General features: G+C 42.4%; 1 protein-coding gene across 3 annotated transcripts; it reads right to left on the bottom strand.

The window, feature by feature from the left end:
- Positions 1-299: 299 nt before the first annotated feature.
- LOC139535576 (leucine-rich repeat neuronal protein 1-like) lies at positions 300-12,979 on the bottom strand. Of its 3 annotated transcripts, XM_071335116.1 has the most exons (3): positions 12,778-12,979; positions 12,554-12,652; positions 300-3,530 (listed from the first exon to the last, which is right to left on the bottom strand). In XM_071335116.1, exon 3 carries the CDS (start codon positions 3,279-3,281, stop codon positions 1,119-1,121), a length of 2,163 nt encoding a protein of 720 aa, XP_071191217.1. In that variant the 5' UTR covers positions 3,282-3,530; positions 12,554-12,652; positions 12,778-12,979; the 3' UTR covers positions 300-1,118. The 3 variants fall into 3 exon arrangements, with proteins under 3 accessions (XP_071191217.1, XP_071191216.1, XP_071191218.1); XM_071335115.1 differs by having other exon boundaries at positions 12,554-12,979; XM_071335117.1 differs by lacking the exon at positions 12,554-12,652.
- Between the last annotated feature and the right edge of the window lie 3,235 nt (positions 12,980-16,214).

Raw genomic sequence — 16,214 nt, 5'->3', positions numbered from 1 at the left:
TGCAGCATCTCAGCCTCTGTAGTTAGTATCTCTCCACTCCATCTCTCTTTATCACAATCTACACTGTCCCTACACCTACAGTCAAACTGATATAATGCATCATTTACCATAATGTCATAATGTAAAACACATCTTTCCATCTCCCCCGCATTACAAGTTTTCATTTTAGTTATATGGAATTATGGTAAACACCTTTGTTGTCAAAGTAAATGCTTAAGGTTTGAAATGCATATATTTTTCCAGAGCCTGTTTTTACTATATATGATGTAACATACAAATAATGACACAAGGTCTGGAAATGGTATAAAAAAATATGAGGAAAAAAGTATTTTATTTTTGCTTGCTCCTCAATATACAACATACAGTATTTGCGTGTGTAAATCACAACAAAATCAGTGATCGTTGAATGATTCTAGCAAAATAAAAAATAATATTCTGAGAATTTAAAAAGCTTTATGTCTACTTACCTAGTTATTAAACATTCATATTTCTATTGCTGGTTTATGGTATTTTCTCTGCAAACTTAAGTTCTTAATAAAAAATTACTGTTTGTTAATGTCAAAAAAGTCATTCAAATTATAGTTGATACAACATTACAGAACAATTGCTAACATTATTCAATAGACAGTATATCAAGTCTAAACTTACTTTGTCAGCATATATTGTAGTCCATAGACAAATTGGTTTATATATTGCATTGTACAACAGTTAACACTTAAACTGTTTTATGAGAAAAAAAATGTGTATTCGCTAAGAATACTTCCAGAGAAAGAAATCAAAATGGATCCAATTCCAGCTCCAGCAAGTTGATCCAGACTGAATCCATGACAATACCCATGCTATGATATCAAAACAAGTACTCAAAATAAAGCACAATGACTACCAAGTCCTGGGAGCTAAACAAAGCTGCCATATTGACTGTCAAAAAGGGGGCAAGAGGAGAAAGGCAATACACTATACTAAAAAGTCTGAAATATCTGTCTGTTCTTCGCCTCAAATGAGCAAAGAAGAAAACTGCAAAAAATATATTTCATATTACTGTCACACAAAGAAGCAAAATAAGTGACTTTGTGCTCCTAAAATGTGTTATTTCTGGTTTACCCCACATGTAGTAGCTTTCACCACATGTAGTAGCTCCGTGTTGTGTCCACCTGGCCTGGTTTGGTCTCTGATGAGGAGGAAACCTCTTTCTCCTTCTCACTGTCAGCCTCCCACAGGTTGATGAGGGGAGGGTAGAGCTCATTGAGGGGGATGGAGGATGTTTTCTGCATGTACTTTTTCAGGGAGTGATTGTAGTTTTTCCTCTTCCACCTCTTGGAAATGTACACAGCCATAGAGGCCAGGCTGATGATGCCGAACATGGTACCCATGACCGCTGCGAGAGCGGTGTTAGTGCCTTGGTCAGATATCTCCACAGCGAAGGCAGCGTGCTTCGTTGTGACATTGACACAGGACTTCTGTGTCTGCTGGTGGATGTTGGAGACGGTGAGACATACCTCATACTCGGTGGCGGGCTGTAGGTGTGTGAGGTTATACTCATGGACATCCACTGGGACCCTGGCTGTGTAGGTGATGTGAGGGTTGTCTATCTTCATGGTGGCAGATGACCACTTGAGGTTGGAGGTCATGACGTTGGAGTTGACCTTCCAGGAAACCAGAATGGAGTGGGACTCAGTCTTCTTCACGTACACTTTCATCAACTGGGTGCTGTCTAAGAGAGTACCATTCACCCTAATAGCAGTCACCCGAGTGTCCGCCCCCTCAGCATTCTGGGCCACACAGGTATACCTGCCAGAGTCCTCGACCTGGATTTGAGAGATACGCAGTGTTCCCTCGCTACTGAGGCTGTATTTATCAGACAGGGTTTCCACCATCACCTTGTTCCCTAGAGGTGTGACCCAGTAGATATCTGGCTCAGGCTGGGACATTGCACGGCAGTCCAGGTCCACAGTCATGCCTATGTCCAGGTTCAGGTGGTTGGGAAAGCTGTCGTGGGAGATCATGGGCAGACACTGCTCTGCTGAGTCCTGCTGGAGCAACTCCCTCACATGCTGACCTCTGACCTCGACTGGAAGTGCACAGAACATGGAGAGGGGTTCCATGAAGCGGATGCTGGTCTTGTTGGAGCTCATCCACTGGATGACGCAGTCACATCGCAGGGGGTTGCTGTGGATGCTGATCTCACGCAAGTTGGGCAGGGAGTCCACAGTGGACTGGTAGAGGGCGTTAAGGGCATTGTTGTTCAACATGAGGCTCTCCAGGGCAGGGACGTCACGGAAAGCCTGGCGGTTCACGTAGGAAAATTTGGGGTTATTAGTAGCCTCCAGCTTGGTAAGCTCAGGGAGGTTATCGACGGCAAAGCGGTCAATGGAGACCAGCTCCCCCATGTTGTTTATGCCCAGCTCTTTCAGCCTCAGCATGTTCTTAAAGTCCCCCTCTTGGATTTTGTGCACAGGGTTTTTGTTCAAGTCCAAGAACTTGAGGTTAGGTAGTTTCTGAAGGGCGTTCTGAGGAACTCTAATTAGCTTATTGTCGTAGAAGGAGAGACTCTCTAGGTTGTCTAGTCCCACAAAGGCATTTCCAGGGATGTCTGTTAAATCCATTCCAGCCAGAACCAAGCTCCTCAGGTTTACAAGCGGCTTGAAGTTAAAGTCCAGGATGCCAACAACAGGATTTTCCCCGATCATGAGGATCTCAAGGTTGGGCGTTGACTCAAACCAGCGACTGTCAATGGCCTTGAGCCTGTTGGAGTTGAGATGGAGCCTGAGCAGATTGTGCAGACCAGAGAGGGCGTTTGGTGAGATTATGTTGATCTGGTTATGGTTGATGTAGAGCTCTTGCAGGTTGCTGAGGTCCTGTAGGCAGTAGTCCGGCAATTCAGTAATCTGGTTCTCTTCAAGGTGCAGTGTGGTGAGCTGGGACATGTTGGTGAGGCCCACATTGTGGATGCTGCTGAAGTTGTTCTGAGACAGGTCCAGCTCGGTCAGGTTGAAGAGCTGCTCCAGCTCCTCACTGGTTCTGGCGATGTAATTGCTCTGCAGGAGGAGCACCTGAGTGTCGCTGGACAGGTTGCTTGGGATGCGTGTGAGACGGAGGTCGTTACAATCCACCGTCGTGGCTTCTCTGTAGGTGGATTGGGGGGTGAACCAGGGTCGGATCTCACACACACACAGCTGGGGACACTCATTATCTCTCTGGATGGAGGATAGTCCAACGGACGCCAGAATCAAGCCAGCCAACAACTGCCCTAGTAGACAGTAGATGAACCTCCCTCTAGCCATGCTGTCTGTCTGTGTTCACCGGTCCAAACCCACAGAGGGTTGGACACCAGAAAAGGTTGATGACCTTGGAGAGAGCTGTGTTATTGTCATTAACCAGAGGTTTTGCTGACTTGTAGTTGTATCCCTATAAAATGGTCCAGGTGGGAAAAGATGTGCAGGGGGTTCCAGTGAAACAGTTCCAGAGTTACAGTGAGCCTCCCACTGTTCAGAGTGTTTCTTTCATCAAAACCTCAGTACTGCACGGTGAGTCTGTAAAACAAAGACATAAAAGACTATGCGTTACTGTACAGTTTAGTGTAATGCATGGACAACCAGGAACACATACAGTTGAAGTCGTAAAATTACATACACCTTCGCCAAATACATTAAAACTCAGTTTTTCACAATTCCTGACATTTAATCCTAGTAAAAATTCCCTGTCTTAGGTCAGTTAGGATCACCACTTTAATTTAAGAATGTGAAATGTCAGAATAATAGTGGAGAGAATGATTTATTTCAGCTTTTATTTCTTTCATCACATACTCAGGAGGTCAGAAGTTTACATACACTCAATTAGTATTTGGTAGCATTGCCTTTATATTGTTTAATTTGGGTCAAACGTTTCGGGTAGCCTTCCACAAGCTTCCCACAATAAGTTGGGTGAATTTTGGCTCATTCGTCTTGATAGAGCTGGTGTAACTGAGTCAGGTTTGTAGGCCTCCTTGCTCGCACACGCTTTTTCAGTTTTGCCCACACATTTTCTATACGATTGAGGTCAGGGCTTTGTGATGACCACTCCAATACCTTGACTTTGTTGTCCTTAAGCAATGTTGCCACAACTTTGGAAGTATGCTTGGTCATTGGAAGACCCATTTGTGACCAAGCTTTAACTTCCTGACTGATGTCTTGAGATGTTGCTTCAATATATCCACATAATTTTCCTGCCTCATGATGCCATCTATTTTGTGAAGTGCACAAGTCCCTCTTGCAGCAAAGCACCCCACAACATGATGCTGCCACCCCCATGCTTCACGGTTGGGATGGTGAGTTGCCCCTTTTTCCTCCAAACATAACGATGGTCATTATGGCCAAACAGTTCCATTTTTGTTTCATCAGACCAGAGGACATTTCTCCAAAAAGTACGATCTTTGTCCCCATGTGCAGTTGCAAACCGTAGTCTGGATTTTTTTATGGCGGTTTTGGAGCAGTGGCTTCTCCCTTGCTGAGCGGCCTTTCAGGTTATGCTGATATAGGACTCGTTTTCCTGTGGATATAGATACTTTTGTATCTGTTTCCTCCAGAATCTTCACAAGGTCCTTGTGAAGGTCCTTGTTCTGGGATTGATTTGCACTTTTCGCACCGAAGTACATTCATCTCTAGGAGACAGAACGCGTCTCCTTCCTGAGCGGTATGACGACTGCGTGGTCCCATGGTGTTTATTGTGTACTATTGTTTGTACAGATGAACGTGGTACCTTCAGGCGTTTGGAAACTGCTCTCGAGGATAAACCAGACTTGTGGAGGTCTACCATTTTTATTGAGGTCTTGGCTGATTTTTTTTGTTTTCCCATGATGTCAAGCAAAGAGGCACTGAGTTTGAAGGTAGGCCTTGAAATACATCCACAGGTAAACCTCCAATTGACTCAAATTATGTAATTTAGCCTATCAGAAGCTTCTAAAGCCATGACATAATTTTCTGGAATGTTCCAAGCTGTCAAAGTCAACTTAGTGTATGTAAACGTCTGACCCACTGGAATTGTGATACAGTGAATTATAAGTGAAATAATCTGTCTGTAAACAATTGTTGGAAATATTCCTTGTGTCATGCACAAAGTAGATGTCCTTACCGACTTGCCAAAACTATAGTTTGTTTACAAGAAATTTGTGGAGTGGTTGAAAAACAAGTTTTAATGACTCCAACCTAAGTGTATGTAAACTTCCGACTTCAACTGTATAGCATAAACAATTTGATTTATGAGACAGGGAGTTGGTGAAAAGTAGTGTCTGGGGTAAATGTAAGGGTATCATACGTCTAGTCATATCATGTTAACCAAAAGTTACATGTCAGCCATGTTAAATAGAACATGAATGTAACACAGCTCATGATGATGTTGAGAGCAAACCTTCTGTTTGGCTGTCGTTTACATCTTCATCTCCCTGAGAGATTGTTAATGTGAATTATGCAGCATCATCAGTTGAGGAAAAATGCTAAATCAGATCATTATAACGCAGGCACAATTTAAAAAAATTAAAACTTGTATATACTTGGACACAGATCAAATTCACTTGAGTGCTTTCATCTATCCAACAGGCCCATCAGCAATAGATCATTAGCTTCTCCGCACATCATTAAATACTCTGAGATATGTCAGTATTCTCCATGCCTATGAAGAAAATAAATGATGGCAAAAATATGTTCCTAGATTATTAATGAAAGAGCCACTGTGTCCTGGTTTAGGTACAGAAATATGGTGGATTTCTTTAACATATGTTGTGTATTTCTGAGAGAAGCCTTCAGTGAGCATTGCAAGTACAGTATTTTGTAAAAAGCATACATCACACTTCTCCTCAGCCGCAACAGTCAGTTATTCATCCAGAACTACTTTTGTTCAAGGACAGGGATTTCAGGAGAAGGACTTGTAAATCCAGAATCTAGTCTTGTGAGGAGCATAACAGGAGCACTGGCATCTGCCATACCATACAGTGCTGACTAAAAAATAGGCCACAATACTATTAAACCTCAAGTTAATATGTGATATCAATTAACATTGACTTTAATTGTGGTAATGTTCTTGAACATAATGATTTCACTGACAATTGAGTTGGTTCCTAGGCTTTTGCTCCCATCACTAAAGAGTGTTAGTGATTTTGCAGAGGAGAGGCAGGCACATATGCACACTTGAGCAACTACAAGGTTCTGTAATTGACTTCTGAATGTGGCAAGTGGAAATCAATAAGGACTGATTCCTCCCTGTAACTACCGGAACATTCAGACCATTTGAAATAGTGCTTAACTCTTCGAGTACCAACCTGTTCTGTATGTGTAGTAAAAGTATAGAATGTAGATGGGCTAGCTGCCTCTACCATGGTGGAATCCTGTAGGGCATTATAATCTGAGCAACACTTAAGAAATCCCGTAACCTAATTAGGTGAATTTACTAAAGGAGGTATCAATCTCAGTGAGTGAGTACTGCATTGCCATAGGCCTTCTTAACCTAACAGAGTCTGTGGTCAACACTCGCTAATAGGCTTTGGAACTAAAGAGCTGACTAATTCATCGGAGTGCAAAACTGCTTGGCAAAAGAGCAAGGGTGACATGAAACAAGTTTAAGCTCTTCCTGCACAGGGGATTGTTCTCCTGGGACAGGGTGAAATAAGGGTAATACAGACATGTTCCTTAAGATAAAGCAGAATAAGTGAGTGGTTAGTTAGAGGTGGAGATCAATCCAAGGAAATGTAACAGTTGAAACCCTCGGGAGAGATTTTTTATTTAACTACACAAGTCAGTTAAGAACAAGTTATTATTTACAGTGGGTTAACTGCCTTGTTCAGGTGCAGAATGACATGTTTTTACCTTGTTAACCCGGGGATTCCATCTAGCAACCTTTCGGTTACTGACCCAACACTCTAACCACTAGGCTACCTGCCGCCCCGAGATACAGCTCACTGTGTAACTACTTTAATTAAAAACAACTGTAGCCTATCTCATGTTATTCACTGACTACTCACTGACTATTCACAGAAAAGCAACATATTCAAACCATTCTATTGAAATGTAAGAAAACTGCTTATTATTGGACCCTTATGTCATTGCACCAATGCATTTAATGCACTACAGCATGATAGTAGTGTATGTATTCTGAACACACCATTTGAGACAAAGGTTGAGCCTGAACAGAGAGTCCTCAGACAGCCATTACTGATAGGCTTAAATAGGCTTAGAAGTAGCCCACAATGCCTCAAAAACACATAAAAGTGACAAAGTTATGCAAGTTCTTAAATCCTGAAGTTCAAGGCAATAAATATGGAGCCAGAAAGGTTTCACAAGCTAAAGGATTCCCATTGATACCATTGGTTTAAATCTGATATTTCAATTTACTCCTACTGTAGTTATGCACTCTCTCATAATGCCTCCATTTATCACAATGGGGTTAATCTGAGATTCTGTTCATGACTCTGAACGACCTTAGAGATGGGACCATTTCAGTGTGAGAGGTGACATTTAAGAGGCCATCATTTCATGTAAGACTTGGCATTCCAAACAAGGGCTTCAGTTTAAATATGATCTAAAAGGTCTGAGCCAAAGATTAAACACATACACGTTTTTGGTTCTTTTACTCGTAGCTTCCCTGACAACAGTCGAAACCGATGAAAACAAAACAAATATTGTTGTGTCCAATTTGAACTGTCCGACAGAGATAACAGTGTCATTAAACATGTACAAGTATCAAAATGGTTATATTGGAAACGGTTTAGTTTCATAAGGCAGGTGGGGCGGGCGGGGGGGGGGGGGGGGGGGACATTTAAGAAATGTATATGAACGTTTAAGTGGGGTGGGTGTATCATTACTGCCTGGAACCATGACAATACAGCTGAAGAGAGCTTGTGAACTTGGCCAATGCTGTGTTAATAAACAGCTGTAAAGCCGCGTTGACACTTCCCTGAAACAGCCTTGACCGTGTTCTCCTGACCCAGAGGGCTCGGAGCCAGAGGAAACTCAGCCTTGAAACCTGGCCTCCACAGCCACACAGCAGGGGGGAAGAAAACAAGACTACGTGGAAGGAAAGAAAAAGCTATTCAGTTTGAATCACGGCAGCCTTTGTATCTTTCAATGGGGGTACTTAACCTAAAAACAGTAGTCACAGTTAATACTATGTGATCCTATGGGTAAGTGATTTGAAGATCACCATTTTCTGTGATATTGTAGTACAGCCTGAGATGTGTATGTGTATGAATTCATATGGGTACAAAGCTACTTTAGCACATGATATGTAAGTGCAAAACTCCTTGGTATACATGATTCTTGGGCATCAGTGGTTACTGGTATGCACAGTAGTCGTAGCTTGTCTGCTATGAGCCAAAATGGCATATGACAACCACGAAAAGGATTATTTATGAGCGATACACCTGCCATTGTCTATCCAGAAAACTCTCTGTCCTTTGTCAAGAACACATACTACTTCTACCTCGGTGCACCTGCTATAACATGTAACATCTGCTAAACTGTGTACACGACCAATAAACTTTGATTTGATTTGAATATCAAATCGCAAAAGAGTGTCAATCAAAAATATGATTTCAACACCAAGTTATTGCAGTCAATGTTACTACAGTATGCTATTCTGTTTCACGTGAACGTTTCCATGTTGGCTTTCATCTGATGTACTCCATTTTAAATATAAAGAGGCTGCGACAAAATAATGACGTTCATGGGCTGACTGTGTGTCCTTGAATGGATGGTCATGGAAATAAGGGTGTCCTTGAATGGATGGTAAACTAAACAAGAGTATGTATGGGAAAATTCAACATTTGCAGTATATACAATAGTTCAAACAAACCCCAAGAGGACAACCGCACAATAAATATCTGGTACACAGACACTCAGACGACACATTATAGACACACAACACAGAGCTTTAAAAAAATCTAATATTAGCTGTACTCTTGTTATATAGTTACACATTACAATACAAATCTGTGTAATCAAATAGAAGAGACTGTGCTGGAAAATCTAATGGTTCACTTCACTACAGTACCTCTAGTTGTCAGATAAAACTGAATCATGCGAAGAATACATGAATACAAATTGACAATTGAGAAATATTTGAGTTACAGGATTCTTTTTGAATGCTGATGGTTAAGGATTTGCTTGTTCCCAGGTCTTTGATAAGTAATGAGGAGTGAAATCCATTTTTCCATGAGAAGGGTGTTTACTTTTCAATCCTGTGTACACAGTGCATATTACTCACAGAGATGTGAGCAATAGAAGATATGAAATCCCATCCCATAATTCTGACATCTAAATAAACAAGATAAGGCTTCCCTTAGGGACAATAACATTTAAGTAAATTCTCCACCATCACCAATCCCTCTAGAACTCCCTCTAAACCAAGTGAAAAAACTAATTCCACGGAGGGCCGAGTGTCTGCGGGTTTTCGCTGCCTTCCTTGTACTTGATGGATGAATTAAGGTCAATAATTAGTAAGGAACTCCCCACACCTGATTATCTAGGGCTTAATTGAAAGGAACAAATAAAAACCTGCAGACACAAGGCCCTCCATGGAATGAGTTTGACACCCTTGATCTAAATGGACACTCACGGTCAAATAAATGTTTTTAAATATTCAAATGTAACCTTTACTGAACTAGGCGAGTCAGTTATGAACAAATTCTTATTTACAATAATGGCCTACCCGGGCCAATTGTGCGCTGCCCAATGGGACCCCCAATCACGGCCGGATGTGATACTGCCTGGATTCAAACCAGGGACTGTAGTGACGCCTCTTACACTGAGATGCAGTGCCTTAGACCGCTGCGCCAGTCGGGAGACCTATGCTAACTCTATTATTGAGTGACAATGAGCAATACAAAATGAGAAAGAAGATTTTCAACACACTCGTTCATTTGAGTAGTGTAAACATGAAGTCGAAGATAACGAAAACTGCTGATAAGCCCTGAGGCACTCGAAGGGGCAGGCTTGAAGGGTGCTCAGAATCTATTATTCTGATTCCTAAAAGCCCATGAACATTTACACCTCCGTAAGAGTCTGGTGGGCTGGGATTGGGAAAGGAAATTGGTAGCTAGCACAGAGAAGATTTTTAAGAACAGTAAGTATTAAAATAACTATATTCCCCTGAAAGGGTGGGAGAGGTGAAATAAGTTACATACAGGAGGGTTTGGGAGGGAAGTATGTTGTACAGTATGATGCGAGGAGCAGAATCAACTGGCCGGCTTAAGTTATGTCCTGCATTAAATAGTTCAGCCTCTTCATGTCCTGTCAACATGAGAAGATGCATGTTGATTGTAGGCTATTAATTATTGCTATTAACATTGTACATCTCTGTAGTCATAAGATATCTATGAGAGAGGTGTGTTGAGTCTTTCCGGTATTAAGAACACTGTAAAGTGAAGCGTTACCTGAAATGTATGCTTGTATTTGTAGCCTGTGCCCTACGCACTGAGAAAATAGAACAGTCCCACCACTAAGCCTGGGGTGTTTGGGCCCCTAAGCCCACTGTAAAAGTTCCATTCTGCACAGAATGATTTCTTCAGCTGATTATGAGGACAGAATTAGTTGAACAGCTGCTGAGCCTGTGCCATGCCTTATCTCTGAGATCCACACAAAGACTAATGTGTTGCCCCTTTTTACAAGAATAATGGGAGAAGCTTGAGCTGCAACACCCTCCACCCACCCCTCCCCATCCCTCCCCAGCCCCCCTATCCCCAGCCCCAAGGGAACTCACTTCTCCATGGTGGAGGGCATTGTGGCTTTCTCACTGACTCCTAACAACCCTGCCTGATGGACTGTTCTCACAGTGTGTGTGTGTGTGTGTGTGTGTGTGTGTGTGTGTGTGTGTGTGTGTGTGTGTGTGTGTGTGTGTGTGTGCGTGCGTGCGTGCGTGCGTGCGTGCGTGTGGAGGGGGAGGGAAAGGGGGAGGGGTTATACCCCCGGGGTAGACAGAAGAAAAGGCCAGACCCCTCATCAGGCACCTTGCCACTCTTCTGCCCCTCCTCTAATACTTTGCTCTTTGAGTTTTGAGAAATGGATTTGCCCGCTGTTCCCTGTCAGTTTGGTCACTGCCAATCTGGTCTTGGATTGTAACCTGACATATCACATAGGGCTCACAACAAGGTCAAGTGTTGTGTCTTTAGAATTACACATCTCTTTATTTGAACTGCTGTATGAAAAAGGTCATCCTCAACACTTTATTTTTCAGTCTAGACTCAGACAGCCTATGTCATACTGCCAACACTGACTGAGGCTCAGTAGGCAAAGTGATGACTTGACAATTCTAGCATAGGCAACTTGAAACCACAGCAATGAGTGACATCGTATAAAACCATGAAAGTCTGTATCTAAGTGATAACAAATTACAACTTTAACAGACTGACCGATAACAAAATTGGATTCGGTTAAAACTATAATTTTGGATGGTCAGTCCTTGAATACATAGCTCTGTCTATGAATTTGAGAGTGGTTACATTTCTCCAACCCCATCCCTCAGCTTTTTACCGAAGTATGGGCGGGGATCATCTTTGTTATTGTTTCTACTGTTGATTACTGCTTTAAAACAGTGCCAAAGATACTGCTCCACTACCATAGCCTAGCCTTAGTGTTGACAAAAACTGTTGGTCATACAAAGGGGGAATAAGAAGCTTTTGAGACAATAGTCTTAAGTTAATAACCTCAGCTATTACATAGGAGCAACAGCTGCAAAACAGCAGACGCGTATATACAATGACAATAGGCTACCCCACTCCTTGCCCCCCCTTTCACAACCTGTTCTCACTTAGATATTCTTGAAACATTGGACTTTTTTTTCTTACAGACCGGTTGCCTGTTCGAATTCTGCCGATATAGACTAATGAAATAATCGAGGACATCTGCCCACATGCTATTCGCATCTATATGCAAATCACATTTTCCTAACGTTGCGTTAACCACGCGAGCCTACCTACATTTATGCGCAGCGGTGAGCCACACGAGGATCAAAGTTTGTTTCCCGAGCACGTTATCTGACGCATTGAAATGTTGAAATTTGTATAATTCTGACTGTGAATGCCCGGAATATAAATTACAAGAATAATAGATGTAGATATAAAACAACAGGCAGAGTAGTCTTAATCCTGATCAATTATATAGATAGCCTGATATTACGTTATTATAGAAATCGGTTGCCTATTAGTTATTATTTCGTATAAAAGGCTATTGCCTTGGGTCCCTCCACCCCATGCACAGCAAGCCATGCCCTGGCAGCGATGCAGTAACGGTAGGTTGTTGGCAAACAAATACAATTTTGTTAAGGAAATGTCACCTTCACAGAAAAATTGATACTATGACCCCTGTTTTTTCTGGCCACGTTTAACCTTATTGTGAAGGTAAGTGTCAGACAATCGGTGCACAGCCACGGAGTTCCAGTTTTCATAACATCCACGTCCACCTGTTCTCCTACTACTGTAAAATACCTCGAAAGAGCATGGCAGGCTACAAAATAAACAGCTTCCGTTTAATATATTCTGACTTTGTTCAAACATTAGCCTAATTAAAGCAATAATTGTAAGTATTGGCCTCACCTCGTTGACATGCAATCCCCTCTCTTCTCAGTTGCATCCAGTTTCTTTGGACATCAGTGAGGTTTATGCAAATAGCCTTCACCTCTATGCGTCAATAGCCTACATCCCCAACAAATGCATACAATAAATACATAGATAGCCTGAACGGATTCCTTAAATATGATCATGTACAATTATTCTTCCTCTATTCCATGTGATTCAAGCAGCAACTCAGGTAAGCTAACCTTCGAGCAGAGCATAGTGCAGATTGCAGAGACATCCAAACGCCAACTGAAGCCACAATGACTAGTTGTCTGACGATATTCTACTCTTCGCCCGTAGCCCACTGCTCCTTCAAGGAAAATATGAAAACAGCACCTGGCGCTGTCCAGACGAGTCAGCTGATTCCTGACTACGCGATTGGCTGCTGGCTGGTGCCTGTCATTCTCGCCCAAGCATAGCACCATCTGTTCGATGATTGTTGTGATGGGGACAAAGGCAGGCGCTAGGGCTGCGCAGTTGGAGAACGAGGGGAGTGGACAGAGAAACGCAAAGGGGGGCACTTTTTCTTGATTTTCCTTGTGAGAAAGTCTTCTGCCTGCGGCCCCCTCCGTCATCCAGACTGCAATGCTACGTCTGTTGCCCCAGCTTGACAAGGAGACAATGTGCCTCTTTGTTTTGCTGTTGTTAAGTTGCTCTGATTAAAGTTGTTTAATATGCAACTCATTCTATTTGTTGCTCCACTTGAGCTTTGTAACATTGTATACTTTTAACAAATGTCAGCAATAACTGGAGGGGTCTTTTTGTTTGAATAGAGATATATTGCAGATCTTCAGCAAAGTTGAATTGGCTGATTCATTATTGACAGTCTCACCTATTTTAGACCAGATAGACAGAACCCTAGGTTCATAGCAAGACCTGAAAATGATTTAAATCCTAAACCAGATCTTTTCAGGTCTCCCTAGGCAGTGACTCAGATGTAATGGACCCAACACATCATTCAGTGTTGTAGTTTCAGCATTAAGATTTGCGCAATAGTGTATGATGGCATCACATTTATCACAGGGGACAGTTTTAGTATGCATCATTGCGTCCTGTATCAAAAGGTTGGCTGGTTCTCATTAATGTCCTGTATGTCACTGCATTACTCCCTCTTTGTTTACCAAGCTCTGCTAGGCCCTAACAAGCTTCAGACTTGCCTAACTTCGGTGTTGAAGTCTAAAAACACGAGTTACAAAACACGTTCACAGGGTTGGTTAACTCTTGAGGTTCCGCAGGTCTCCACTGAATTAGGTAAATCCACGTTTAGTTTTAATGCACCTCACTGCTGGAAGAATTCACAGATCTTATTAAAATAGGGTGTTCTGTTGCCACTTAGGCACCAGAACATGTCTCAGTGTTGACTCCTTGTTAAAATAAAGGTGAAATAAAAAATATAAAAAATGAATGATGCTGAGAATCCTTTTAGTGAGGGTTGAACCCACATGAAGCCACTCCAGGCACAGGAACACATGAGGCTGAGTGAACCTGCTCTTGCAACACAACCCTGTTGCCATGTCTCAAAGTACATGGCAAAAAACCAGAGGGGAGCCAAGTGAAAGCTGAAAGGGTTGAAGTGGAAGACCTGCATGAATAATTGCTCCTCCACCTCTATTCTCCATCCATCTCCTGCTCTCTTCACATCCATGTGTTGCTGGAGAACTTTTCTTTATTAGAACAAGAACTATACACTCCAGGCAATCCATGTCATTTTGAATACAGTAGACCTAAATGTTTTTCTGGTAGACACCCCTTACCCTGCTCGGTAAATGTAAAAAAAAGTCAAATTTATTTTCAAGAAAGTGAGGCTTGATGTCACTTGGACTGCTCTCCTTGAGTGTTCTTCACTTTGAAGCACCTTGATCCCAATGCACTCCACAACATGAGATAGATGAGACATGCACACTCTTGAAATCTAAGGTTCATGACTGGCAAGATTAACTATTCCAAGTCTATGCTCAGTGATTCATTCCAGTTGAAAGTGAACACATCAGTTTGAGACTGAAATCATAACAGGTTTAAAGATTTAATCCTGAACCTAATCTATCCTCGATCTACGATCCCTAGGCATAAAAAGACATATGTGCTTGTGAACTGATTGACTGGTCAAACATGATACAAAAAGGACTGATACCAAGCCTTTAAAAAATGACTGAGCTATCATCCTTTCTGGAAAGATAAACTAAACCGTTTTAGCTGTACACCAGGAGGTAGATCTTGCAGACTGTGCAAGACCCATGGCTTCAAAGCCTCCCTTGGTGAGGTGACAGGAGAGGTGGGCAGGGAGGAGGCAGGTAGGGAGGAAAGCTCTTATCGACTCCTCCCAGGGCCCTGTTTGTCGGTCCCTGTCCACGGAGAGAGATGAAGACAGATGGCCAGCTCTGACCCTGATAGAGAGAGGCTGCAGTGAAAACACAGGCTGTCTGGAGCTGAATGGGGAGATGGATTGACCAAATAAGGTAGTGAGGAATGTCAGGAAGAAGGCTCCATCTTGCACCGCTACCTCTTCCAGGTGTATTGTGGTGGTATATGACAGTGGAGCTAATTTTTGATGATTCATGTCTGTTCATATCAGAAAAATGCAACATTGGGGTGATCATAGGCATCGACTGCTTGTAATTCAAGCAAAATTATGATGTATTGTTACTCATGAGAACTTCACAGCCTTTTCATTGAGGAACTTCTCGAAGGGACATCTCCCACCGGTCATCACAGTAGATCTGAAGGTCTTGTTGTGTAGTTCTTGAAGGTCTTGATACAAGGTCCTTGGTGTAGTCAAATGGGCCTATCACACACAAGAGAATATAATGGCGATAAAGACTATATTGTCTCAGTAAGATCATGACACACAGATAGTTGCTCCAGTTGTGATAGACTCTTTGGAGAGCGTGTCCTGCTTTAATTCCAGTGATTTTGTATTCACAGTATCGATGCCTGGTATTGATTCCTCCCATTAACTTGTGCGGTAAACAGTGTGGTTTATCAGGCGTTGTCATCTGCTTCCAGGATGATTCTCTGTGAATACTAAAGTCCACATCACATAACAAGCGGTAAAGGGGAGCTCGGGAGCACAAACAACAAACACATTTGTGCTTGGTGTCTCAGTTTCGAATATCCCTTAATCTCACAAAGGGACAGTCTCTGGAATGGCCAAAAAGCTATCACTCACAGCTGCCAGCTGCAACTGAATGACTGTGATGTTTTATGTGAAATGTTAGGGGGTGTGAGGAGAAAACGTAAACAGTTCAGAATATGGACCATGTAAGGAATACTTATTGGTAACTAATACTGTTTAGGAGTGCGTTGATATAGATAGCTGTATCAAGTGAATTTGTTTCCATCGGCTAAACTTCACATGTCTGATGATGGACAGTGATAACAGAGTGTGATTAATGTGACTGATCGTTACTCATTTCCAGGATGATGTGTCAAGTCGAAGTGAGAGGTGCTGTGGGAGAGTCTGGTCAGACTGTGAGCATGATGCCTGGCCAGAGTGACATGGCATTTAGCTGTGAGTCAGCCAGGAGGTCAGCCTGTCAGGACCACTGACCGTCAGCCATGTACGGGCCTACTGACACTACTTTGAGGAGGCAGCACCAGATGGAGACATTCACTCAGCCTCATATAACTGTTCTACAGAAGT

This window comes from Salvelinus alpinus, chromosome 12 (assembly GCF_045679555.1).
Source record: "Salvelinus alpinus chromosome 12, SLU_Salpinus.1, whole genome shotgun sequence".
Classification (NCBI taxonomy): Eukaryota; Metazoa; Chordata; class Actinopteri; order Salmoniformes; family Salmonidae; genus Salvelinus; species Salvelinus alpinus.
The sequence above is the reverse complement of the archived record's forward strand: the minus strand, read 5'-3'. Positions and strand labels throughout refer to the sequence as shown.

Bases quoted from the DNA above. Each gene is read 5' to 3' on its own strand.
- LOC139535576 (XM_071335115.1), bottom strand. From the start codon at position 3,281: ATGGCTAGAGGGAGGTTCATCTACTGTCTACTAGGGCAGTTGTTGGCT.